The sequence below is a fragment of the Brachyistius frenatus genome, unplaced genomic scaffold (assembly GCF_029030835.1).
Source record: "Brachyistius frenatus isolate BFR_SWC_R1_liver_20210118 unplaced genomic scaffold, ASM2903083v1 Contig_7, whole genome shotgun sequence".
NCBI classification, from domain to species: domain Eukaryota; kingdom Metazoa; phylum Chordata; class Actinopteri; family Embiotocidae; genus Brachyistius; species Brachyistius frenatus.
The window spans coordinates 428284-456221 of record NW_027210606.1 but is presented as its reverse complement, the minus strand read 5'-3'; the positions used below and the strand labels follow the sequence as shown (position 1 = coordinate 456221).

Genomic DNA, 27938 nt, shown 5'->3' with positions numbered 1-27938 from the left:
TGTCACTTGTCAGCATTTCTTTCTTTCCTTCAGCCACAGCTGGGCTGGCGGGATTAAAAGCACACGGCTCTCACTCAACTGGTTTTAACAGTGACAGGAGAATCTGGTTGAAACAAGAACTGTCCAGGTCCGAGACAAGGCATCGTCCCTTTGCGTGAATCCGGAAACACGCTTGTGGTTGACGAGCCCTGACTGATCCTAGGCGGAGCTCTGGATCTGTGGCAGCGCGGTCAGAAGAATCGGTGTCAATAGTTTGCTACTCGTTTCAAACAGATTTCAGGTGAATGAAGGTTCCAGACTGTGAAATTACCAGGAATCCTCTTTTAAAGCACCGCGCAGTGCGAAACGTGACCACTGAGTCTAAATAAAACGAGTCGTTTCAAGTATTTAAGTGCGACAGTTTCACAGTTGGTCGGAAACTTCAAATTCTGGTCAATATTTGAAGAAGCAGGTTAGTGATTAACTGTCCTCGGTGGCAGCAGCTGCATAAAGTCCCAGCACACAAGCAGTGAGCAGCTCCGTCTTTCTGTCCGCTTCACGATGCAGTGCGTCCGGGCTTGGAGAGGTCTGAGTTCCCTGCGCAGAGCAGCTCACCACCGTGTGGCGTGGAGCCACACCGCTGCGGCCAGGCTGGACCTCAGCGGGATTTATCCGCCCATTGCCACCCCGTTCACCGCCAAGGAGGACGTGGACTATCAGAAACTGGAGGGAAACCTGCAGAAATATGCCAAGATACCGTTTAAAGGTCAGGCTTCAAGGCACACACTCGCCTAATAAATAAAACTGGATTCTGCAACACAGGTGGAGACTTCATTAAGTTCCCAAAGAGTCTGAGATGCACGGGTTGTTTAGAGGCCTGCATGTCTTAAAACGGGTCATTGGTTTCCTGTCAGGCAGGTATCGCTGTTTGTTTAGGGACCCGACAGACAGGACAAAGTTCAGCACGGACATACAAACGCAAACTCTCCCCTCGACCTGGTGGTTATGTCTCCACCTGGTGTTTGTTTACTGCTACAACAAAAAATACTTTACTGCGTTTACGGCTCCACTGCTGCTGGTGCACCATTAATATCATTTATATTAAATACTTATTCTGTACCTGCAAACTCTCTGCTGCTGCCACTTTTATAATAAATATTTGTATTCTGGCATCCTAGAAACCCATATGATACACTCTTGATATTACTTGTGTTAGCCGTAGTGCTGAGGTGGTGCGTGAATTTGTATTTCTACCAGTCAGTCAGTACCTTGAATATTGTAGAGATACCGCTATCATTATTACATGTGATGCTTTCTTTTACTAACCACAATTGTCATCATCCCAGCTATTCTAGCTACCATTCTAATAATGATCTCTACTGTTATTACTATAAATGCGGTTATGAGCATAACCACTGTCACTATTATATTCTAGGTTTTGTTAAGGTAAAGTATTTTACAAGGAAGAAAAAATAAGAAAGCACCAACTGTACCAAAGTTGCATCTCCTTTATTAGGTTTCTCTTTCACAATCAGTATTGGTGTGGATGACAGTATAGTTAATAAAAGCACCAACAGCATGGTCTAATAATGACACAAAGAAAAGGTCACAAGTTGTAGAATAACAGACAAGTTTGGGGAGCACAGTCGATCAGACACTCATAGTCAATAGACTATGAGTGTCTATGAGTGTCTGATCGACTGAGGCGATCACATATGACTTTCTTTGCAGAGGTAAGACAAATATAATAAGGTGTTCTGGTGTGCAGGTCTGGTGGTTCAGGGATCCAATGGGGAGTATCCATACTTGACAGAGGACGAACGGGTGGAGGTGGTGAGGACGGTCAGAAGATCACTGCCGATGGGAAAACTGCTGATGGCCGGATCAGGCTGTGAATGTAGGTACGAGTGTGTGGATTGTTGAAGTCTAGAAACTGTAGAGCATTCGCTACTATGACTGAGAAGCTGCTTTTTATAAGTTAAGGGTTCAGTTATAAATAACATAAAGCAGCGACAAAAATGAATTAACTTCGTGTTAAAATACAGTACCAGTCAAAAGTTTGGACACACCTTCTCATTCAATGATTTTTCTTTATTTTTATTTTTTTCTACATTGCAGATTAATATTGAAGACATCAAAACTATGAAGGAACACGTGGAATTATGTGGTAAACAAAAAAATGCTCAACAAACCAGAATATGTTTTATACTTTATATTCTTCAAAGTAGCCACCTTTTGCTTTGATGACAGCTTTGCACACTCTTGGCATTCTTTCAATCAGCTTCACGAGGTCGTCACCTGGAATGGTTTTCAATTAACAGGTGTGCCTTGTCGAGAGTTACTTTGTGGAATTTCTTGCCTTCTTAATGTGTTTGAGACCATCAGTTGAGGGTTGGTGCACAGTTCTATACAGTGAATAGGTCTATTTGACTACAGTTCTAATCCATATTATGGCACGAACCACTCAACTAAGTAAAGAGAAACCACAGTCCATCAGAAAGGTCAGTCAGTCCGGAAAATTTCAAGAACTTTGAATGTATCCTCAAGTGCAGTCGTGAAAACCATCAAACGCTATGATGAAACTACTGAGCAAAGAAGCCACTACTGAGGAAGAACAAGAAGAAGAAGAGACTTGCTTGGGCCAAGAAACACAAGGAATGGACATTAAACCAGTGGAAATCTGGACTTTGGTCTGATGAGATTTTTGGTTCCACCCACTGTGTCTTGTAAGACGCAGGTTAGCGGATGGTTTCTACATGTGTGGTTCCCACCATGAAGCATGGAGGAGGAGGTGTCATGGTGTGGGGGTGCTTTGTTGGTGACACTGTTGGTGATTTATTCAAAATTCAAGAAATACTTAACTAGCTTGGCTACCACAGCATTCTGCAGCGACATGCCATCCCATCTGGTTTGAGCTTAGTGGGACCAGCGTTTGTATTTCAACAGGACAATGAGCCCAAACACACCTCCAGGCTATGGAAGGGCTGTTAGACCAAGAAGGAGAGTGATGGAGTGCTGCGTCAGATGACCTGGCCTCCACAATCACCAGACCTAAACCCAATTGATATGGTCTGGGATGAGTTGGACCGCAGAGTGAAGGCAAAGCAGCCAACAAGTGCTCAGCACCTCTGGGAACTCCTTCAAGACTGTTGGTTTAAAACATCTAAAAAAGATTCTGTAAAGTAGAAATGAAAATGAGTTTTAAGTTCATCACACCACAGAAGTATGGGCTACCCATCCAAATTTGAATTAAAAAGAACACTGACAGTTATGTTAAATTAGGCTTTGAAATCGTGAGATAATCAGCAGTCTTCTCTGCTCTGAGACTGGGGGAGGGAAGGGGCGTGTCCTGAAGGAGCTGAAGCTCCGCCCACACTGAAGGTGTTCAGTGTTCAGTATGACAGTCCTGTGGCTGCAGTTCTTTCCCCCACTAAGCGGTCCGTCTGACATCTGACCTCTTGGTGACTTCATGCATGATGTCCCACTGGTCCTCTGTCTGTCTGGTGGACGGAGCAGCCTGCTTTGGGAAAACAGAATAGAATTAGAATTTATTTGTCCAATGAGGGAAACATACAGATGCATATAAATCCAGCTTGTCCCCCTGAGCTGTAACACAGGAGTCAAACTGGACACCAGAGACAGAAGACAGTGAGTCTCCAGCTACGTCTAACGCACCTGCATTACAATAGTGGAGATAATAAGAGCGGAGGAGTTGATTTAGTTCTGTAACGACTGCAACATGAACAACGCTGCATTACATCACATCAATTCATTACATCACGTCAATTCATTATATCACATCAATTCATTACATCACATCAATTCAATATATCACATCAATTCATTATATCACATCAATTCAATATATCACATCAATTCAAACTTTGAACCTGCTCAGGTCGAGCCGAAAGTCTTTCTCTTCCACTGATGTCCCTCCACCTCCTTCTCCTCCTCCACGTCCTCCTCCACTTCCACAACCTCCTCCTCCATCTCCACCTGCTCTCTGCAGCCTCCTGCACATGTAGTCGGGCTCGTTTATCCGGACCGGTACCGGTACATGTAACCGAGAGGGTCGGTGATTGTAACGTTACACCGGAGTACAAAAACAACAACCCTCTTTAATCGGGAGGACAAGATCTCCTCTGGTTCATGTTTACCATCACCCCGACATGTAAAATACAGAGTTACATATATTAGAGTTCCTTATCGTAGCTAGATGGACATGCATAAAAAAAATCAGCGGTTATCGGAGCATTTTCCTCTGAACTCTGCTCAGCTACGAGCTCAAGAAGCTAATTAGCACGTTATCTACCATTTCACCAAAATACCGTTATTCTACACCGAGTAAAATCACGTTAGGGGTTTGCACTAAATATAGCAGAGTTACTGTGGAAAAGTTATCTAGTATAATTATAACAAGCACACAGAACTGGTGGTGAACTGCTGACGGCGGCGGACGGTGCCGGTGCGAGCGGGAGATGAACGTCCGGGAGGGCGATGGTCAGTTCGGCTCCGTGCTGCAGGAGAAGCGGTGTGTCCGTGAACTCCGTCTGTCTCCGGTGGAAGTTGGCGAAACAATCCACCGTGAAATGTTCCCTGCAGAGGCGGCTGTTGGTGTTAATCCTACGGTCTCCTTTAGCTTTTCATGAAATCAATCCACCTATTTTTCCTTTCTTCATCAGTAGGACATTTAAATAGCGATGCAGCGCTGCTTTGGAGGTTCTTGCTTCCAGGAAAGATGAACTTGCAGGTGGAGGGAGACGTCCTGTAGCAGCTAGCTGATGTACAATAACATCTGACTACGGCAGGAGTAGCAACTGAAGTTGAGTGGGATGACCTCTTATGCAAATGAGCTCCAGGCTTTTATGGTGTTTCACCGTGTGAGAGGAGGAGCCATGCAGAAGGTTATAGAAACCGGCTGTGATCTAGCTCGGTGATGTACTGAAGCTAGGTTTTAGCCCCGCCTAAAAAAACCTGAGCTGAAGACGGATGAGAAACTGTTTAACAGTCTAACTCCACATTTCAGTGCGACAAAGTTTTCAAACTTTGCACATGCTTTCAGCAACTCATTTCACACATACATAATGTACTGAGAAGCAAATCTTGGAATTTGCTTTTCAACATCTTCAAAGGTTTCACTGTTAACTAAATATAATAATGTTTTTTTTACAGGCCATCTAAAGATTATTTCAAAATGTGAAGTCTATAACTTCTCTCAAATGAAGAGAATTATTTTTCAAGTTAACAGATTTTTATTGGCATGAAATCAAACTTTAGTTCAGTCATATGTATTCTTTTTTATTCACAGCTACACACATTTGCAGTTTAAAATAATTAAAGTCAAAGATTTTACGTGTGATACAGTCCTTCTCTTTGAGGACTGCTGAAAGCTCGTTTGACTCCTCGTACGTTGCCATTATAGATTTTAGTGAGCTGGATCTGAAGTGGATTATAGAATCAGTGCTATTATCAGATGTTATGGGTTGATAAGTGAATTCCAATTGAGTGTGTAACAGTTCTATTGGTTTATCAATTCAATAGCATACCAAAGAACATTCAGAGAAGAGAATAGCCTACGTTAACTCGCTCTAAAATTCCTCCATATCCCTCGACTTCCTCCATTCACTGTTGCTGTAAACACCTCCTGGGTTCTTGGTCACCAATTATTTCACATACACAATATAAACAGTATGTTCAATAGATATTTCAGGGACATAAGTGTATTTATTACATGCCCTCTGTCAGGACTGCTTGGCCCTTACTGGCCTAAATGCCTATAATGGAGGAACTGATTTTATGTCCAGGGTCATTTTTCCATTGATATCCAGTCTTTCAGTATGTCCTTCCGGCCCTTTATCCACTCTGTGTATAATATTGTCACACTTCGGGGAAAGAAGACATGGAGGCCTTGTATGTGTATTTACGTATACATTACAGGTAAATATGGAAGGTATATTTAAAAAAGCATCAAATGTACTAAAGAAATATACTCAACAAAGTCAAAAAACAGCCACAGCAAATGCAAAATGAAATGGCATAACTCAATGTGTTGTTACTTAATCACTTTCTCCTTCGCGTTTATTTATTCTGTCTTGATAAAAGGTGTTCGACTCCACTGTGTGTATTTGTTGGTAAAGTTGTTTCCCCCTCCTGGGTGTGTTCAGCCACCAGAGCCACAGTCCAGCTTACAGAGAAGATGGCAGCAGCCGGTGCCGACGCCGTCCTCGTGGTAACACCCTGCTTCTACAAGGGCAAAATGAACAGCTGCGCTCTCATCCATCACTTCACAAAGGTCAGCTGAGTGCAAACACACAGTTACACACAGGAGTATGTTAGTGTGTCCGATCCAGTGGCGAAGGTACACTTTGCAATTAACAGAGCGGCCCTCACCTCGCCCTCTCCTTCCCAGCGTGTAGGAGGATCTACGATGGGCACGAAACTCGCAAATATTTGATCGACCGCCTCTCGGGGCAGTTTTTGGTTTTGTCCAGTCTGGGCTACTGTAGAAACATGGCGGTGCAGCATGGCGCGCTCCGAGGAAGGGGAGTAGTTACATATTAAGAAATGAAGGGCTGATTCCAATGTAATGAAAACACAAAGATTCTTAGTTTCAGGTGATTCTTTACCGTTGAAAACATAAGTATTTATATTATATTCAATTTCTGCCAATAGATCCTCCTAAATCCTACACATCGAATCTCAAAACAGTGGTGACATAACCGCAATTGACAAAAAGCACTGCCTCTAGTGTTCTCTGACCTTCACACTGTCAAAGTACTTTCAAAGATGAATTACATCACATATTGTGAGCCCAAACTGAGGAGAGCTTTTTATTTTGGTGTATTTAACGATGCATAAACATCTCCAACAGTGGTTCCAGAAGTGGTGCCATGGCACTCTGAGGGGACAAGTCAACTGTCAACTTCTTGCATTTTTTTTAACTGAGTATATTACTTAATCCGATTTATTGCTTACCAACGAACACTACATTTTCTTAACACATTTTCAAATGGATCTGAAGCATACAGGATAAACATGTAAATCAGTGCGTTTGAAAACCCTGTTAAATATTGTTTGTAAACAGTGTTTCTATCAGATGGAAGCATTGTTTTAAGGTCTCGTGTTTGTGTTTCTCCCCTGCAGGTGGCAGACTGCAGCCCGGTGCCGGTGGTTCTGTACAGCGTGCCGGCCAACACGGGGCTGGAGCTGCCGCTGGACGCTGTGGTCCAGCTTTCTCACCACCCAAACATCCTGGGACTTAAAGACAGCGGCGGAGATGTGAGATACACTTCTACTACAATATATAGTAGAGAGAGACAGATAAAGAAAAAGACAGAAAGAGATGTGAATGTATTTTGTTTTTATCTTTTAATTTATCCATGTAATTTGCGAGTCCGGAAGAAATCCTAATCACCTGTCAGCGTAAGTGTCACTGAAACATTATCTCTGCGTACGTCAAGCAGCCACACTGAGATTAACCTAACAGAGCTGTAGACCTTCATGTCATTAATCTGGGTCTGAATCCTCTTACAGCATGGTATTTGATAATAACCTGAAGAAACCAGACAACATGTCATGAGATTGGTTTTCTTTATGAAAAGTCTGAAAGTAAAACTGATTGGACCACATTCTTCCAACCGAGCGAACTGAAAGTCAAGGTTTTAACTTGCAGAAAGGCTGAGCAGAAACTGTATGTTTCCAGAACAAGCACCATGTTTTCTATTTTGAAAATGGCAAACGATAAATAGTCTGCACCTATATAGAGCTTTATCCTCTTCGCTGTCTCAAAGTGTTTTACAGTTTGCCTTCCATTCATCCACTCACACACACATTCACACACACCAATGGTTGCAGAGCTGCCATGCAAGGTGCTCACCTACCATCGGGAGCAACTTGCTGTTCAGGGTCATGCTCAAGGACACTGTGGCCACGGATCGAAACGTCAGCCTTGGTAACACCCTCTGATCGTGTTGCCCACAAGCTGCAAGGCCCAATGATAGACCAGCGAATGGTGCATTTGTCCAATCAAATGTTAAAAGGGTTAAAGATGGAGGCAGTCTCTATAAATGTCTCCTGTTTAAAAGGATTTAAAAGACTGTATCTAGAGCCTCACTACTAGTATGGCTAAATATGACGCCTCGCTTTAAAAACTTTTTTTTTTTTTTTAAAGATTAATGCCACACAACCAGAAAGAGGCCAAAGTATCAGAGCATCACCAAGTTTCAAACCTTTGAATTACAACACACACGTCTGATTTGTTAAGTGATTCAATGCATGAGTGAAATAAAACAAAATTGTAATTCAGTCTGATTATCAGGCTGAATCACAGTATTGTTTGAGAAACCCCACCGGGCTAACCATCACTCATCGTGTATCTTATTTTAACATCCACTACATTTGTATGAGGTTGATTCTTTGTGTTTTTATTTTTAAGTTTGCTGCATTTTATCTGGTCAGAATATCTTTTCATTTCAAAAGGTGAGTACTTTGTGATGCTGCATAATCAGTAGAAACAGCACTGTATTCTTGAAGCAGTTTATTTTCAGTAAAGTCGCTGCAGCAGAGAGGAAAGTGGTGACTACTGAAGAACCTAAAACTAAAGTGTGTGTAGTTTTATCCTGCAGGGTTAATTGCGGGGTTACGTATTGGGAAGAAAAAGTGGTTTGCTCTAGTCGTGCTCTTAATACCTTTTTGTCTGTGGGAAGTGTTTGTGAGAAGTTGAAGATGGATTTCTGATTTGGGAAATAACATGTTTGTCCACTTGCTGGGAGACAGGAGTGTGGGTGTAGTTCAAGTACAGAGCTGCCCTGCTCGGTTGTGGGCGTGATGAGGACAAACACAGAAAACAAGGGTGATGGGTCAATTTGAGGAAAGCAGACAAGTTGCAGAAAGATTATTTATTTTAGATGAGAGACAAACAGTTTTCCTTACATCAGCCAGCTCCTGTTATTTGGCAGATGACTTCACCAAAACTGTAATTTTTTTTAAGGATGGAAGATCAAGGCTGGAATTGAATCTGAACAGTATTTACAGGGAAAACAGGGCACTTCTCCAGAAAGCAATGTTGTTACCAGCAAGTTGAAATTTAAACTTGTCTCACGGCCTCCTGCTGTGCAATCAGCTCTGATTGGTCTGAAATTGCATGCACTTGGTTGTGCTGCCTCATGTAAAATAATGTCTGTCTTCTCTTCCACTGCCTTTTGTCAACACAAATTTTGGCCAGCATCTTGTCACTTGGGCACTCAAATTTAGGTTTATAATTTACTTTGGGCTTGGAAGCTTGTATCTTAGCTGCATTGAAAAAGAGCTGCCCTGCAGGATTGCCATTGCAACAGCCAAGCCATCAAATTGCTGTAAAGTTTAAAAATATATTTTAATTAATTATCAATTGGATTCATCTGTACTGAGCAATTTGTATGACATGAACTGTTGTTGACATCCTGTCTGGCTGATTTGATATCTCTGGTGTTGAAAGTAAAATAAACGCAGGCCTGTTGTTGTGGTTGTGTTTAAAATGATTCCTGCAAAAGTAAAACTGAATGAAGCATGCAACATCATTAAGTTGCATGTACTAAATAGTTTGATGTGCACGACAGTATAATAAGTGATTCACTCTGTGTGAGGGTCCCACACACTCTCAGTCATTCGGTTTAGCTTGTTGATGTTATATTATTTAAGTAAAATCGTAACCTAAAAAGTAGGTAGCAACTCAAGCTATTAGATTAAAGGTACCCCGTGGAGTTTTGTTGTAAGAACAAAAACACACTTACATTTAAATTCAGTGTTAACTCACCAAAGCAAATTGTGTGTATTCTTGAGGAAATGTTTAAAATCCAGCACTGTTTCTAATTATGTTTATTACCATGCAGTGTTTGTCTGGCATTGCTGTGTCACATGGATATGTGATGACCACCTGTAGATAAACAGAAACAGTGGCGTAGAAAAGTTCAGCAGCAAAAAATGAGTTAGTGAGCATATTAGGGTGCAGAGAAATGAATTGTGCTGCAAAACTGGTTTGAAAAGTTTCATTGTTTTGATACATTTTTGTTAACAGTGAAATTGAGTAACATTTTAGTGTGTCCTTTTGAAATGTTGTGAATGTAAAGCACAAGTATCCCAAACAAAAGTTTTGAGAGGAGAAATCCTTTAAACCAGCTGTTCTGAGACTCGACAGGAAGAAATCAAACAGCAGGCGAGTACTAAAGTCAGAAATACAAAGACACTGAAGCAGACAGAGATTTGTAGGTACTTCTGTTTCTTTCTATTTTGGACACCAGACTTAGCAGCAATTCGACTGCTGTATTTTTATTTTTCCTCTGCAGCAACCAGATATAAAGATGTTGATGAGTGACGGCAGTCAGATCTCCCGACTGATGGACTGTCGTTAGTGAATAAATAAATGAAATATCGACGGTAAAAGCAAAATTTGGGAAAATGAAGGCGCTTCAGCTGCCATGTTCAGAAATGTCCTGTTTGAATACTGCTTGAGATATTTTTCATTCATTAATCCTTCCTAACTGCCACCAATCTGAACTCTCTAAAAGACTAAAACAACAAAGGAATATTTCCAAAAGGCACTTGCTCATCTCAATACCTTTAGTTATTCTTGTCTTGTCGTTAAAGATTTTTGTTGCTTTAACATCTCCCCCCACGGAGATTGTTAAGGTTTCATTTCATCTCACCTCATCTCCTCTAATCTGATTCCACCTGCCCACGCTGTGGGTGTTTTAACTTACAGTCTGTGCACCTCCGCTATGTGCAAGATGTGTGAATCCACAGACCATTTTGACGAGGCATCATCTCCATGCACACTAGCTAAAATCAACATGTCTGTTCAATCCAAACAATTATCCTCTCCTAAGTGGAATAATTACAAAGTCAATACTATTATGCATCGGTCCAGCAGAGCTCCGAGAATTTATAGTCACATCATAACAGCTCGCATCAGAAAAATAGTGCTAAAGACTTAAATAGGACATGATGACCCTCCACTAATGTTGCTAACTTTTCATCCCTGGTCACAAATAGCTGTATACAGCCATGCTTATTAGGATGACAAATTTTATGAATAAAAGATAATGCCTTCATGTTCACAGTATAGGTTCTGTCAGACGAATAAGACTTCAATGTCATTTCCTGACATTTTTAAACATAATCCCACAACAATGAACAGCTCTAAGATCCATGTTTTGATAGATTCAAAGGCCCGACATAACTGAGGTAGGAAAATTGAAGATGACCTCACCCCCACCTCACCTTCTTGTGATCAGAAAAGGGTAAGATAGACCTGGCACCTTTAAATCGGGATGACCTGCTGGGGGAAAAAAACACAAGCATGTGCATGGATGTCTAAGAAGCATAATTGTTGGTTTAAAGATTTTTTTTTTGTAAAATGATGACCCTATACATTTAGCCAATTTTACAGTTAGAAATCTGCCTAATTGTCATCCAATGTTTGTAGCATATCAAAAAGGCTAAAAATATGGACAAGTAAACACCTGATCCTCTTTGAAAAACATAAAATGATATAGTCAAACAAGTGACACATGAAATCTACAATTTGTAGTCATTTTCATAATTTGTATGAAAACAGATAGTAAGTAAGTACATCCTGAATTTATCACACCTTCAAATCCATGAAAAACAATCGGGAATACCAGATCAGGTGCCAATTATTAGAAGCCTCTTTGCTATTTCAATTATGCATTATTATGCCAAGATCTAAAGAGCTCTCTATAAGGTTGTGGATGCCCTATGAGTCTGGCAAGAGATTTAGAAATACTCAAGAGTCATTTGAAATAAACCCTCCCATTGTAAAGAAAATCATCACAAATTTCAAAGGACTGCCAATTTGTGCAGAACAAACCATCAAATGGTTTGATGCAATAAGACGTCTCCAAAAAACACAAATTCTACCGGTGGATGTGAAGGTAACTCGAGCAGTTGTTGGTGTCAAAGTGCATGCGTCTTGCAATCAGAAATAAATTGCTCAAATTTGACTTGTATTGGAGACATGCCACTAAAAACCTCAGGGACTGGGCAGCTTGCAGTCATTGATTCAACTGTGAAACCTGCATCATATCCGTGCTTGAAGATATTATTAGGCCATTTGTCTAAAAGTTGAAGTTGGACCTTTCATTGGCTTAATTATCCTTAGCACACTAATAAATCCACCAAGGAATGGCTCATAAGGAAGAAATAGAGGGTTATTGAATGGCTGAGTCAAAGGCCAGATTTTAATCTCATTGAAATTTGGTGGAGAAATTTGAAAGTCAGCAAATGCAAGAAAACCCTTAAATAGTGCAACTGAAGGATTTTTTTTCTTTTTAAATTTGTTAGTTATAAAAGTTATTTCTGCCAAAGGGGAGAACACTACCTTCTAGTGCCAAGGGCGTTCTTACTTTTTCCACCAAGAAATATTACATCTCTCGATATTTGTGTTGAAAAAGTGATTGAAAAAGCTTATTTTCCTTGTGTTTGTTTTCAAGTATACCACATTTATATATATATATATATAGGCACTGTTTCGAAGAGGATGAAATGTTTGCTTGTCCAAATATGTCAAAGAAGCCAACAATCTCCACAGGATGCTTTTTACATAACCATAGGACTGTTTCTTTCTCTGATTTCAAAGCAGATTTATGGGTATTTATTTGCGATGGATGTTAGAGATAATTATGTCCTCTGGAAGTGTGAGTCACACTGAATTTGAAAAATATGTGTATCATGCCTGTGTGTTAAAGGACCAGTGTGTAGGCTTTAGTGGCATCGAGCAGTGAGGTTGCCGATCCTTTGAGTTGTGTAAGAGAACCTACGGTGGCCACGAAAAATGTGAAAGGCTTTAGAAGCTGTGTTTGTTTTTTTCTGCTCTGAGTTACTGTAGAAACATGGCGGTGCGACATGGCAGGCTTTTGGAAGACGACCTACTCCTTATCTATAAATCAAGGGCTCATTCTGAAGTGATGAAAACACAATTTCTAGTTTAATGTAGTTATCTTTAATAATAAATAGTATATACAATTTATACTAGTAGATCCTCTAAATCCTGTATGGGTTCTTTAAGATTTGATTGAGTTATTATTTAATGGCCCCAAATTAGTCTTAAAAAGCATCAGGACTACAGACTGTGCGGCACATCTCTATCCATTAAGTAAAAAAAGGGTACATAGAAGAGCAACATAAAACTACAGTATATTCTAAAACAATTTATCTTAAAGTTTCTCTTTAGCCATGCGAGGACATTAGTTGTTGGATATAAGCCTGGATCAGACATTTATTAACTTCAGCGGATGGCACCATCATCGGGTCAGAATAATTTGTTGACTAATAGCTGCAAACCTTTGGCCAGGAACACACTGGCTGCGTTTTCACTTGTGCCGCGTGCGGTTCCCAGTTAAAATATAGAGGGAAATGATTTGTACTGTATGACCGTAGTAAAACCACAGTGTTGGCTCTAACCATATCATGTAGACACTTCACCAGGTGAAGGGCCGGGTTGTCTTCGGTGCTCTCCTTCTCTCTCTATATCTCCTCTGTGTCACTGTGTGTGTATACTGTTTGAGGATAAAAACAACCCATGTGCCTGCTTTTTGGTTACAACTCATCAGTTGTCGCACCTCAAAAATACTATACTGATTGCCAATATCACAGAGAAACTCATTGATTCAATGGTAGCACCTGCGGCCACACCACCGCAGCTGACACGCAGCCCGTGTGGACACAAACACACACACACACACACACACACACACACACACACACACACACACACACACACACACACACACACACACACACACACACACACACACACACACACACACACACACACACACACACACACACACACACACACACACACACACACACACACACACACAGGCAAGCCGCAGCTGAGACGAGCAATGTACCTGCTAAACGTTAGCATGCAGTTGTGTTGCTCAAAACAAGTGAAAGAGTGTTTCTGTCAATGGGGTAGACAGTAGTTTTGCTTGAGTGATATTTATTTTCTAATCAGGAGCTCTATCTAAATACACAGTGCTGAAGCTTTCAGGAGACCAGCAGGAGCTTCTATTAGCTGATTGACTGACTGTTCAATTACAGTCCTGCGTGTTTGAAATGACTGATATGGGGAAACTGATTGACAGTGGATGGTTAAAAATAGAGCCTCCTTGGTAACACTGATGAAGGCTGAAAGTGGAAGCTGTGGGTTTTCCCTGCGGAGCTTTCAGCATCATGTACAGAGCAGCCATGGAGTTGTCTTATGCTCCCTTTGAGCATTTCAGGTTTATTTGGATTCTGCGCCTCATATCTGGATTGACAAAAGAGAATTAAAGGATGCAAAACAAAAAAGAGAGCTCATCAGTTATTCATGAGCCTCTCACACCCCCCTCCTCCCTTTACTTCTCATCTTTTGAAGTTGATTTGTCCTTTTTATACTCACTTGGGACTTGTCTGTTTTTCTCTTTATCTCCTCCTCCTTCCTCTGTTTTGTATTTTGAAAGATCCCCTCCTCCCAAAACCTCCACCATGTGAAGAGAGGATGTTTGTCTCAATTTGAGCGATTTGTTTACCGTGAGATGTTGGGTTTGTGGCAGCCTCGACTGGGATTAAAATACTATAACAGTAATACTATATTAGATATTAGTCCTGACAGCAGGGGGGAGGGATGACAATTAACCAGTTCTGTTTTTAACGCTCTTCATTCTTTCTGTTTCTTTTTTTACATGTTCTATAGATCACACGGATCGGCCTGATTGTTCATAAAACCAAGCCGCAGGATTTCCAGGTTTTAGCGGGCTCAGCAGGGTTTCTCATGGCTGCCTATTGTGTTGGTAAGAAGCCCTAAAAGGGGACTAACAGTTCATGACCCTCAGGGAGCTGCTGGCAGCATTTTCCAAACAAAGTGAAGAAGTTTACCTTGTTGTTTTATTTTTTCATATTTTTTTATTTCAGGTCTTCCTTGCAAAATCACAAGTGTAAAGACATTTCTACCTGATTCTTAAATATTATGTTTTTGATAGCAGCTATTCTTTGATGACCGGTTAACAATTAGATGTCAACACACATCCTTGCATTCTGTGGTCACTTCCTGTAGTTGTTTCAGATTTCAAACACCCTCCAGATAAATACAGCAGCTCTTTGGAAGGATCTTCTGTCACTGTCTCCTAAATATACTGAATATTAGGAACATTATCCTGATATTGAGGTACACAGACTATGTTCTAAACATGACCTTAACATATCTTCAAACACATAACATACTTTACAGGTAATTTCCTGCTCACCACACAACAGCTTTCGTTTAATTTTATTCCAAAATCAATCGGAAATTGGAAATTACCGGAACTTCATCACAGAGTGCAATTAGTAAACAATTATTTAGCTTGGGTTATGTTTTCTGTTGAAAGTCTAAACTGTAAAAACATTGATTGTGCTGAATTGTGCTCAATAGATTTACTTGTTTGAACTTCTAATGGATATCGGTGCATAGGTTGAGAACAGGGGTAAATATTTTACTGTTTCATAGGAAAAATGAGTAAATCCAAATACATTGGTTGATAATGTATTTGAAAACTGGACTCATGAAACTGTCGGCTAATTATTAATATTGGTGGATTGTACCTCATGCTAGCATGTATCACCAGTTTAACATCAAGCCCCCACTGCAAGGACAACACAACTGCTAATCTTGTAAACAGACCACAGGAAAAAATAAGTCATATATAATTTGTTTGATATAGGTCTCAGAAATCACACATTTTCCTCAGGGGGCTTGACAGTCTGTTAGTAGCGGTTCACATTAAGGAAAAATGCAGAAAAACTTGTATATTCTGCATGTGAAGCATATCAGGGAGGCTGCCAAGCAACTTCCAGGTGCCGGCAAACAGACCTTACAAAACGCATCTTCCTCTTCACCTTGAAATAGGACAGACAACACAAACATACAAGCACACCATTCACACATACTCTATAGGTGAATGGAAACAAATCCACAGAAGGAGAGAGGGACAGCATGCACACCAGGGAGAGAGATAAATATGAGGAGGAGTTGCACACCCAACACTTCTGGAATGAGGCACTGAAATCCAGGAGAGAAAGAGGTTTAATGATGGATAACGGTGCAGCACATCAGTAACATTTAGCCCAACAGTAAATTACAGTTGCAAATAGTATTCGACACATTTGATTAAAACGGCTTGTATAAAAGCTAGAAATAAACTGATAGAAGAAAAAACTAACTTATCAATCACAATTAACAATCACAAAACATTTGTAATAAAAAGAATACTTACAGATAATGCTAAAAGAAAGAAAGAAATGGTGAGCAGATAAAAGTTAGTTGTCAATATTTGTTTTTCACAGATCTGACAAAATGATGGCTGTAACAATAGCTATGTACTACACTGTCTGTGTGCCATTTTATTTGTGTACCAGAATTGTAGTTGTTAATGGTGAAGCAAAATAATGAGTAGAAAGAATCCAAAATATTGTTTATTTCTTACTATGGGGCAAACCATTAAGTATCCAAGCAATGGATGAGCTGCAATAGAGTTGTGAAGTTGGGGGGAGTCATTTTTGGGTGCCTCTAGTTCAAAATTTTAAAGTCCCATTTGTCTTTCCAAGTTAAAAAAAAAAAAATTAAAGAAGAAATTCTCTGTGTTGGATAAGCCAGTGAAGAGTCTGGGACACGGTACATTAGTAGCAGGTTGGGCATCTCAGGAGAAATGTTGGTGAAGGTTTTGGAAACACAGAAGTCAGAATTTCCAGGAAAGCTTAAGCTGTGGTGGTCCACAGTTGGGGCTATTCCCAAGGATAATGTGGACATTGGCATTATATAATATTTAGTATCTCAGATAGAAAGGCTAGAGAGACTGATTATTTTATGTACAGTATTTGGAAGTTGAGGGTTTTTTCCCCAATGTTTCAGTAGTGTTGCATTGTATGGTTGAGGCATCCTGCAATTTCTGCTGTCTAGCCTGGCAGAGGACTTTAAGTACTATAAATTTAAGAGCACAGTTGCAGTTGGCTAGAAACAAAGATGATGCAGTGAGGAAGTTGGCACCAGCACAAATGACAAATGTATGGAGCTTGCATGTTCTCTGCATGTGTTCTTCCTCCCACCATTCAAAGACATGCATGTCAGGCAGCTCAGGAGGCGCAGGCAGAGGTGGTGGGTAGGGTTCAGCAAAGGGGTTCCATTAAGGTTGGCACAGCAGAAAGAAAGTAGTTGGTGATAGGTCGGGTGTGTCATGAGGAGGCAGAGACATGTTTTAAGGTAGTTGCTCAGTGGGTTAAGTGGGAGAGTGTAGAGAAGAGAGACTTGGTTGGAAGGACCAAGCTTTTTGCTGGGAGCAGCATATGACGTGCTTCCATCGCCACAGAACCTCAAGCAGTGAGTAGGTGGGGACGCGACCTGTCCATCATGTTCAGCAGTAGGAAAGGTAATGCAACTTCTGACAGGCTGTAAGATTAGTTTGGTGAAGGGTAGATAGACATAGGCACAATCAGGTACTGAGGTCCTTGTCTGCAGTGATTGAGAAGAGGAATATTGTAAGAGCAGGGAAGAGTGTAAACAAGGAAGTAGCTATTAGGTTTATTCGGGAGAGAAAAGACCCAGATAGGGGAGCTTCTGGCTTTCTAAATGGGGACTGGAAAATAGCAATAGATCTGAGTGCAAAGCTTGAGATTCCACAAGAAAAACCTTGTACCAGCAAGAGGCCACAGGTTGCCAGAGAGTAGTTTATTTTTTTGAGCTGACAGTACTGTGGGAAGATAATATAGATGAGGCATATGAGAGCAAAAAGAGGAAAATATTGCGACCTTGCAGCTGAAGTAGAGGAGTGGGGGTGCAGCACAAAGGGGCATCCTGTGAAGGGTAGATCATCACACTATTGTGGGAGCTTGGAATCCAGTAATAGAGCCTCCAGCAGAGCAGAGTACTCTCTGGATATGAGATGTAATATTATATATATATATATATATATATATATATATCATGTATAACTATATAGTATCATGTATAGCAGGTATGAACTTGTAACTTTATAAAAAGATAACCTTACAATCCCATTTCCAAAAATGTTGGTACACTGGACAAAGTGTAAGTACAAATGTAATGATTTGAAAATCATGTAAACCCATATTTAATTGACAATATACCAAAGGAAACATGTTTTGTGAAAAATTGTTTGTCATTTAAAATTTGATGCAAGCAACACATCTCAAAAAAGTTGGGACGGGATGTATTACCACTGTGTTGCGTCACTTCTTTTTTTTAACAACACTTTGGTATGGACTGCAGGAAGGCCAGTTTGGCACCTGGACTTTTCTACTAGAGAGCCATGCTGTTGTAATACATACAGAGTACGGTTTGACATTGTTTTTCTGAAAACGACATTGCCTGGATGGTAGCATGCATTGCTCCTAAACCTGTGTAAATCATTCAGCATTAATGGTGCCTTCCCAGATGTGGAAGCTACCCATACCATGTGCTCTAATGCATCTCTATATCATCATGGATGCTGGCTTTTGAATTGTGCACTGCTAAAAATCTGGGTGGGTCCTCTCCTCTTTAACCCCGGAGGATTCTACGTGCATGATTTCCAAAAAGAATACAAGATTTACATTTTTCAAAGCGGGTGCCACTGTGGTGCAGTGCCTCTGCAGTCGCCTCACAGCGAGATGGTTTTGGGTTCGATCCCGGCCTGGAGCCTTTCTGTATGGAGTTTGCATGTTCTCTGCATGTGTTCTTCCTCCCACCATTCAAAGACATGCATGTCAGGTTAATTGGTGATTCTACAAATTTGCCCTCGGTGTGAATGAGCGCATGGGATGGTCTTGGTTTCAGTCTGTCTCTATGTGGTGGCTGTGTGATGGACTGGCAACCTGTCCAGGGTGTGCCACCCGGTCTCTTTCATCAGACTTTCACTTTCATCTCCTTTGTTAAGCTGTTAGCAGCCATTTCCAAAAACACATTCAGGCAATGCAGATGTACTGTAATTTCCGGACTATTGAATATAAGCCGCACCCACTGAATTTTAAAAAAATAATTATTTTGAACATAAATAAGCCGCACATGTCTATAAGCCGAGGTGCCTACCGGTACATTGAAACAAATGAACTTTACACAGACTTTAATGAAACACGGCTTGTAACAAAAATAAAAATGTCAGCGTGACGGATGATTCGCCTTTCCTGTTGACAGTCCGAGTGAGAGGCAGGTCAAAGGTCAGAGGAACCTCATCCATATTTATGATGTCGTGCGGGCCAATGGGATGCTCCGCTATCTTTGCATCAGTGAATTTGCGGAAGTTTGAAACTTTTTCCTCGTAGTCGGGAGGGAGCTGCTGACACAGACTCGTCCGTACCCTGATGGACAGGCCTTTATAAATCTGAGACACCACGACGGTCCACCTCTAAAATCCTCAAACTTCATTGCGGTGGCGATTGTTTTGGCTTTCAGTCGGCTCTGCACGATTGAAACACCTCGGCCGTCTGCTCTCTCTGTATTGAGTCGGCTCTATTTCCTTTTCCAACAGCCAGCTCTAATCGCCTTCAACTTGAAAGCTGCATCATGTTCATTTCTTGGTGTCTTTGCCATGATGAGGGTGACAAAATGACGACCGTAATCAGAACGATGGGAAGTTTGAGCGCGCTGGATTTAATCTAAACAGTAAACTAAAAAGTTACATTGTTTCACTTTAACCTGTTCGGCAATTTCATTGGTCCAATGAAAGCTTCATGCCGCCAAAAAACTGAGCACCGTCACAGAATGTGTTTTCTTGCTCAGTTTTTTGGCGGCATGAAGCTTGTGAAAGCGGGAAAAATCCATAAATTAGCCGCGTCATTGTTTAAGCCGCGAGGTTCAAAGCGTGGGAAAAAAGTAGCGGCTTATAGTCCGGAAATTACGGTACTCATATCAAGCACCACACAGCAGACAATCAAAGTTAGAACTTTGCTGCTTAAGAAAGTGTAACATCAAGTATATTTTTTGTTGGAGTTGTTGAAGCTAAAAGTTGTTGAAGCTGTCTGAAGACATAGACAGCCTATAAACACAGAGGTTTCTACCTCCAACATTCCATCCAACAAACTTTGCCTCATTTGTATGAACCTGTGCTCAAGAAACAACCAGATTCTAATTACTGTTCTGCCTCGACAACCGTTTATTTTGGCTATTGTACATTTGTATCAGTTTAGTACAGTTTTCTCATCCTGTGGGGATGCATGCAACTTTCATTTGAAGTTACAGTGGATTATAAAACATAAGCAATCTTTCACAGCAGCAATATAAAATGATGTTGTCTACTTTCTTGGCATGTCGGCCACATACATGGTACTGTATGCTTGGATTAGATAACACGTCTGGGAATATGCATCAGTATGATGCTCAAGAAGCTAATGGGTCATGTTCTCCCACTGCCGGCCCTGTCAAACACACTGTGTCTGAAACACACATGCACACACATGCTGACTCCCACGGCTCTCTGATCTTTGATTGACATGTTCTCATCTTTATAACTAAAATATGCGAGTAATTGATGGTGTGAGTGTGAGACTGACAGCTAATGCAGAGCAAGGTAACGCAGAGTGATTGATATGATAATGTGTCAATGCTGTGAGTGTGTGTTCTAGTTTTGATGTCCAAATTCATTCTCTCAAAACCGATGCTGAACTGGGAAGCCTGCCTACATGCCAGTCACAACCTCGCAGAATTTAGAGCTTTGAAGGAAGAATCAGCACTGCTGACGGACATTGACATTCTATACTAAATTTTTTTTTAAATCTGCAGACTTCATCGACTGCTAGATCTCCGATTCAAGCTCAAATCTTTTGTCTCGTTTTTAAATTCAGTGAAACGTACCTTGTTTCGAGACTAAGTTTTTGCTTAAGCATGTTTGGGTAACTTCTGGTATTGTCAGCATCTAAAATCCTACATTGGGACAGTTTTTTTTTTTCTAATCATGTTTCATTTCATTTTCTGCGACCAAGACTGTTCATGGATAGGGGCAGTTCCAGTTCCATACAATACAATGTTTTATTGAAACTCTAGATCTAGACATTAAATGTTTTTTTTTGTTTTGTTTTGTTTTTTTAATTTTCCAAAAAGGATCTAGTTATACGAGTAAAGGACTGTTTTAGTTGAGAATACTGATAGCCTATGCATAATATCCCCCCCATCTTCTCCAACATCATATGATGGCCAGCAGTAAACTACTTTCAGTGACAAAGAACCAATTGTTGTTGATACATTTCTGTTATGATTAAACTGAAGAACTAAAGTGTTATAGATTTTTGCAGGTGCAGTTATTCATTCCAATAATGCAATAAAGCCTTGAAAAATGCATGCCTACATTCATCTCCCCTCATTGGCCCCATCATTGGACCTAGCAGCCTACCGAACGTTTACTGTTTGTTCTATCTGCATTCAGTTTGGACAGCTTGTTTGTTAAAGGGAGTTTCTCCTGCTCACTGTCACTGAATTTCTCCCTGTTAAAAGAGTTTTTCTTTCTCATTGTAGCTGGATTCCCTTCTGTTGTAAGAGAGAGTTTTTCCTGCTTGCTGCTGCTGGATTACTTCCTGTTTAAAAGGGAGTTTTTCCCTTCAACTCTCGCTCATGAGGGAATTGTTAAATTGTTGGTTATCTCTATAATGTTGCAAAGTTTTACTGTAAGTTTACTATGTTAAAATTAGTGTCCTGAGAAGACTTTTATGATTTGGTGCTGTATAAATAAAATTGAATCTAATTAAATTGTTAGATTCTTGAGATTTCAATTCAACCACAGTTAGAGATTGTATTTTTTAAAGTAAAATGGTTCATTTATTTTGGCAATTAGTTTGAATATTTGTATTTCCACGTGTTGTTGATAGAGGTGTATTTGTATTGGTTCTGACTTGGAAAATTGCTCAATGTCCTGACTTTTTCCTGGACGTTTTAAGCAAGCCCCAGTAGTTCTTAATTTGTACATCAAGAGATCTCAGAACAGAGAGTGTGCTTTTCTGGAGGGTCGGAAGAAATATCAATAATATCTACACTGCCTGGATCACACTGGACAACTCCTGCTAGCAGTTATAATGAAACAAAACTGTCATCACAAACTGAAGCATTATTGATCAAAATCAGCTCTGTCCTTTGCCTCCCTGTTGTTTCCCTTCTATCTGTGGATTGCTACAATGGGGGGGAAATGGAATAAGGCCAAAGGTTTTGTTTACCACCTCAAAAAGCAAGCAGCCTAAAACAACAAATCAAACGTCGTCCCCTGCCTGTCTATCAACCTCCTCAGTTTCAGTGCTGTCACTGCGCCTACACACAGCAAATGGAGCTGTCCATGGTTCTTCTGAAACAACAGCCATTTTACCAGTTTCCTCCTTGTTATTGAGGTTCGGATTGCAGCAACATTAGCTCATGGGGCAATGGTAAAACTCCAGTTTCTCTGCCTGACCTGATTGATAGAAATCTCTCCGGATTTAAAATGCATCTAAAATAGGCAAACAGGCAATTTATGAGGAACATCAATGGTAAATGGTAAAGAAAAACAGAACCGATAACATTAAATATTGCACAAAATGTATTGACAGATTATGACAGTTACAAAGGAGGTGCCAGATCCTTTAGCCCTTTAGTGTCTCTGTTCATAGGGAGTGAGAAGGATGGGCTGCCAGTCTGTTAGTCAGCAGCATTAAGGCTGCTGTCAGCTGCACAATCTGAGTGGTGGCAGGCCATAGAAACACATATCAGACAAACAATCCGCCCATCAGCATCCAACAGCAACAACTCCAAGAACACGGGTAGATTCTGTCTCTGCTTTTTTCCTTCACCAGACAGACAATGAGATGCTGCTGTGAAAGGCCATATCTTGTTGCTTGGGAAAAAGTATATGTATCAAGCTTTGTAAATGAAAAAAATAACCAAACATATGAAGTGCTGGTGCCTACTGATCTGACAGGAGAGAAAAGATGGGATGGGGAAAGGGAAGGCTGGACTGTCAACTCTAAAACAATGTTTGTATGTCTGTATTGACATTTGAAAAGCTAAACCAGGACAGTGATGCATGATTTTATTTAAACAGTATATGCTGTTAGTTCAGCATGAAACTAGGAACAAAACATACCTCCATCCTTCCAGTTCTGTTTGATCGAAGGTTGTTTGAGCAATTAATTCTGTCCACAGATAGTACTGTATATTAAATATTCAACTCACACTGAGTGTTAGGTTGAGTGATTGCAGACATATAACAGTTTTTTTCAGATTGGCTCCTTTGTAATACTAAAACTAGAATTTGAAAAAAATCACCAATTGACTTTGAGTACAACTGTTTAAAAACTACAGCAGGTTTGTTTGCACTAATCTGAAATCCTGCAAGAAGACTTTTTAGCTGACACCTTTTAAGAGTGGCTCCCAAACTCTTTGGCTTGTGGTCCCTAAAATCAAAAGATTATCTACTTGTGACTCCACATCACAAAGTACGGAGCTGTCAGCTGCTTAACCAAAACATAATTTTAACTTTCAGCTGAACGATTTTCAGACAATTCATGGAGTAAAAACGTCCAAGTAATTTCACCAAGTTTGTTTGCAAAAAAAGTAGAGAATAGTCAGATAAAATGAACATACATTTTGTCAAGCAGAGCTTTCCTCCAATAACTGTATTCTACCCTCGGTTTGGAAACCACTACTTAATAACAAAGGAAATCAGATCTAATGTTGGCAAGTCCTAATTTCCTCACAAATGACCATTCCCAACACATTTAGCTAATTTATTTTTATGACTAAGCTCAACAAGACAGTTGCACTCAACAAAATATCCTCTGTTTATTTATTCCCTCATTTTTGTTTGACAAAAGATACTAGCAGCTAAGAATGTTTATACGTAAAAGGTAAAAAATTAACTGATTGTACAATAACTGTTACCTAAAAAAAAGAGACCGGAAGAAAGGGAATGCAGGAAAATGAAAGTAATTCTGTATTTTACGTTGACTCTTGAACTCTCATTGGTCCATGCTGTGTGTGTCTAGGTGCTGTAGGTGGAGTGTGTGCGCTGGCTAACGTGCTGGGCCAGGAGCTGTGTGAGTTGGAGCGTCTGTGTGTGTCTGAGCGTTGGGAGGAAGCCAGAGTCCTGCAGCAGCGACTCATCGAGCCCAACGCCGCCGTGAGTACCATCTGCTGCACGCTCCACACTTTTATCCACTGCATCATAAAACAACCGCTCCAACAAATGGTGCCAGACTGAAGGTTTAGTCATATTTAGAGGCTTTAATACTCTGACGGTTGTACTTAAACTCAAATAATTCCTTACCGCCCTTTCAGAAATATCTGTATTGAGTCCAGTCCACCCAGAAAGGAGGCCGCTTCCCTCTCTCAAGCATTCCACCTTTTATTTTATCCACTTATAATGTGATCCACAAAAAGCTAAAGTAAATAAATAAACATTTTAACTAATTTCATTAATGTAAATATGTTCCAAATAAGTATATCTGCTTTTGCTTCATTTGATTATTGACTAGGTTATTTAGTCAAGTAGTTGTATTCAATTATAAATTGCACAATTACAAAGTCAGTGACACTTCCACCATTTTAAACAATACATTGTATCCTGTAAATCTTCGAGACAAGAATTAAGAAAAATTGAAACCTGATCCCAGAGTTAACTTTTACAGTGTCTGAAACTAAAGCAGACACCAATGACATGAGGGTTTGCACCTAATGACACCACAAAGTTAAATGTCTCCGCTGTGTGCTGTATGTTGCTCAGAGTTGGTCTGAGCCCGAGTGAGCTGTGTGCCTCAGGCTACAAATGTGTCCATTAAGGTGTGTTAAATATCACTGCTCTGACAGCATCAATCTACCACGGCACCACCTACATGCTACATGATGGAGAACCAACTTCACTCTAGTTTGAAGCCACACATACTGCAGCTGTAGCTCAGCAGCTGAATATCAATCACCAATACTGAAATTGTCTTCAAATCTGATTTTGTCTGTCATTTTTCATAAAGCTTTAAAACCACAATGCAGTTCATATTGGGGGTGAATGGAGATTGATTGGAGCTCTGTGTTACTAGGTGACCAGGAAGTTGGGAGTTCCTGCCCTCAAGCAGGCGATGGAGTGGTTCGGTTTCCACGGCGGCGCCTGTCGATCACCTCTTCACCCGCTAACTGAGGCCGAGGCGCAGCAGCTGAGGCGAGACTTCTCCTCTAACGGCTGGTTGTGAGGTGACCAAGGCACTGTGTGTGTGTGTGTGTGTGTGTGTGTGTGTGTGTGTGTGTGTGTGTGTGTGTGTGTGTGTGTGTGTGTGTGTGTGTGTGTGTGTGTGTGTGCCTAGAAACCTTTTAGCTGCTCAGTCAATGTGATTACAGTACTGAGGGAGAACACAGCTTCTCATGAAAATATCAAAGCCTCATACAATTGATAATAAATATATATAAATCCAGTTCACTTCACTATTGTTTTGGTATTTCTTAGGCTAAATGCAGAGCAACAATGCAATTCCAAATTCATTACACTAAAAATATAATTTTTTCCCCCCAAAATCATTTCTACCTGTTGTTTTTAGAAATGTAACAAAAAAACTGAATCCAAGATGTAAACCAAATCAACTTCAGAGTTCTGTTTGAAGGAAGAATTTAGTTCCATGGATGACTAAAAAAGACTGCATGGTAGCTCCATCGTTATGGGTCACAACACTTCCATACAGGTCGTATGATAGAGGGAATGATTGCTAATGAACCACTGATATGAAAAAAACAACAACATTTGCCATCTGTTGAAAAATGTTGAATCTGAAAATAACTGCTTCTGTGCATCAGCTGCACATAGATTTATCATGTCAGGTTTTTTTTTTTAGTCATTCTTACATTTACTTCACACTAAAATGAATCACTGTCATACCATCAAGTTAGCGCTGTAAATGTGGTTATTTCAACAATAAAATTTTACTTAAATAATAAATGTTTTATCTTTATTTAAACTGTGAAGAAAAAAATGGTTAGTTTTGATACAATGTACCTTTTTAAGTAGGTGGAAAGAGAGAGCTTTCTGATTGGCTGTTCAGCCAGATAAATCAGTCGCTTGTCATTTTGTACCGTTTTCCTTTCCTTATTGTTTTTGGTAAAAATGTAAAATGTTTGGACAGTAGTGCAGTATTAATAGTAATTCCAGATTGCACCTCCCTGGGTGTGTTTTGGCAGGAATGAATTGTTGACCCAGACTGTGCTCAAAATCATACAACAGTATTTCCTACATAACTGTCAATAGTTGACATTAGTGAGAAGTACAAGGAGATCTTAAATACTTAGAAATCATCATCTTGCACCATCACTGAAAGGTATAATGTTGCATAATTGTAATTTACTCGCAACATCATATTGGTAGCATTAAGATAAAGGTAGTGTACATGAAACATGGCTCTGTCCAAAATCACTCCCTTATTCACTCATTAGTTTCCTCTATATAATGGACACTCAACAGTTTACTCTGTAGTTGAACTTATCATCATAATTTGCCACAAGTTCTCATCACAGTCATTTTGGCATCCATAAAATGTGTTGCATTACGGTTGTCAGACGTTACAGCAAAGATGGACTCGGGTCATAAGTTGATGACTTTATATTTGACTTCAAAAATCACAGAAAACTTGCAACATCCACCTTGACTTTAACATCAGTGACTGGTGACTTCACTTAGACTGAAGCCCTTTGACGTGGAGTAACCAAGCAATTAAATGCATGTTCAACTGTGAAGGAATACAGTGAATAAACCCAATCACACTGCACAAGCAGGAAGGTGAGAGATGCATCTGTTGGTGCACACCAGAACATGATCAAATTCACACATCAAAACAGTGCAGGTGGGACAACAGTAAACAGCCTGCTTAAGAAGACGGCAACAGTCAAGACACGTTTAGCTCAAAGTTCCTCAGGGTGACACTCTGAAAGTAATACACTTGTCATAGTTAGAAGAAGCTGGTTAGGAAACTGTCTTACAAATAAGTTAATATTTTTTAAGGGGTGTAAAAGTTTATATTTAAGAGTTCAGCCTGATATACGTCACTATAGAACAAGCATCTAAAACACAGCTGTGTCAAATGGGTGTCTGCAAATCTCTGCAGCGGTGAGGTGAGGGCAGAAGGCTGCTTTACTGTTACAGCAAATATTTTAAACAATATTTTGTTCTCACATTACTAGTGTCTCTGGAAGTACATGCAGTGGGTCTGTGTATCCCACTTAATAGTGTTGTAATTTACATGATCTTAATTATTCATTGAAATCATAGTGGTTTTTTAAGTTGATCATTTGATATTTGGGTCATTTAGTTTGTCAAAAAAATAAGGTGCTACAGTCAGGAGGTCACTTTTGTTCTTTTATTGTGTCAGATACATGTTTAGTCAACATTTTATATCATATGATGCTGACCTTGTATTATGGGTTGTGTGAGCATTCCTGTCTGACCCTAGTGTGTCTCCCTCTATTTTGTCCCCAATCACCTCTCCTCATGTGTGCTGTCATCCCCCTGTCTCTTTGTTATTGTTTTGTTCTGCCCCTCTGCCCGCCTCCAGTCACCTCCCATGACCGCGCCCCTCATCAGTCTGAACAGCTGCCACCAATCCAACTGATCACCACCTGCCGGTTCTTCATCACACTAATTACCTCCCTACACTATATCAACCCTGGTCCTGCAGTTCTGAGGTGTCGGGCCATACTGTCAGCTACGCCCACTCTCGCCCCCAGGTGAGAGTCGGTGGCGTTTCCCTCCCAACTCGGGAAGAGGAGAGAGAGCGGGGAAGAGACAGTCAATAAAAACTGTTTTGTACCTGAACTTGAGTCTGTGTCTGCGTTTGGGTCCAGTCCTACTCCACCACATAACAGGTTGTGATCAATTTCATTTTTAATTGAATTGAACATAATTCTCACTCTTTAAAAAAAATATAAATGGCAATAATTTGGTGTTTGGCGCATAATGACT

General features: G+C 40.3%; 1 protein-coding gene across 3 annotated transcripts; it reads left to right on the top strand.

Annotated features, from left to right (window-relative positions):
- Positions 1-217: 217 nt before the first annotated feature.
- On the top strand, positions 218-27744 carry hoga1 (4-hydroxy-2-oxoglutarate aldolase 1). Of its 3 annotated transcripts, none has more exons than XM_069689469.1 (8): positions 218-745; positions 1748-1876; positions 6144-6271; positions 7123-7257; positions 14717-14813; positions 23992-24125; positions 25039-25189; positions 27532-27744. In XM_069689469.1, the coding sequence occupies exons 1-7, from the start codon at positions 541-543 to the stop codon at positions 25186-25188; spliced, it is 978 nt and encodes a 325-aa protein (XP_069545570.1). In that variant the 5' UTR covers positions 218-540; the 3' UTR covers position 25189; positions 27532-27744. The 3 variants fall into 3 exon arrangements, with proteins under 3 accessions (XP_069545570.1, XP_069545571.1, XP_069545569.1); XM_069689470.1 differs by lacking the exon at positions 27532-27744 and adding an exon at positions 27430-27455; XM_069689468.1 differs by lacking the exon at positions 27532-27744 and having other exon boundaries at positions 219-745; positions 25039-25925.
- The last annotated feature ends 194 nt before the right edge of the window (positions 27745-27938 follow it).

Excerpts from the sequence above, each read along its gene's own strand:
- hoga1 (XM_069689469.1), top strand. The coding sequence starts at position 541 with ATGCAGTGCGTCCGGGCTTGGAGAGGTCTGAGTTCCCTGCGCAGAGCA. Across the intron at positions 1,877-6,143 it reads GGCCGGATCAGGCTGTGAAT|CCACCAGAGCCACAGTCCAG; the intron begins GTAGGTACGAGT and ends GGGTGTGTTCAG. Across the intron at positions 14,814-23,991 it reads CATGGCTGCCTATTGTGTTG|GTGCTGTAGGTGGAGTGTGT; the intron begins GTAAGAAGCCCT and ends GTGTGTGTCTAG.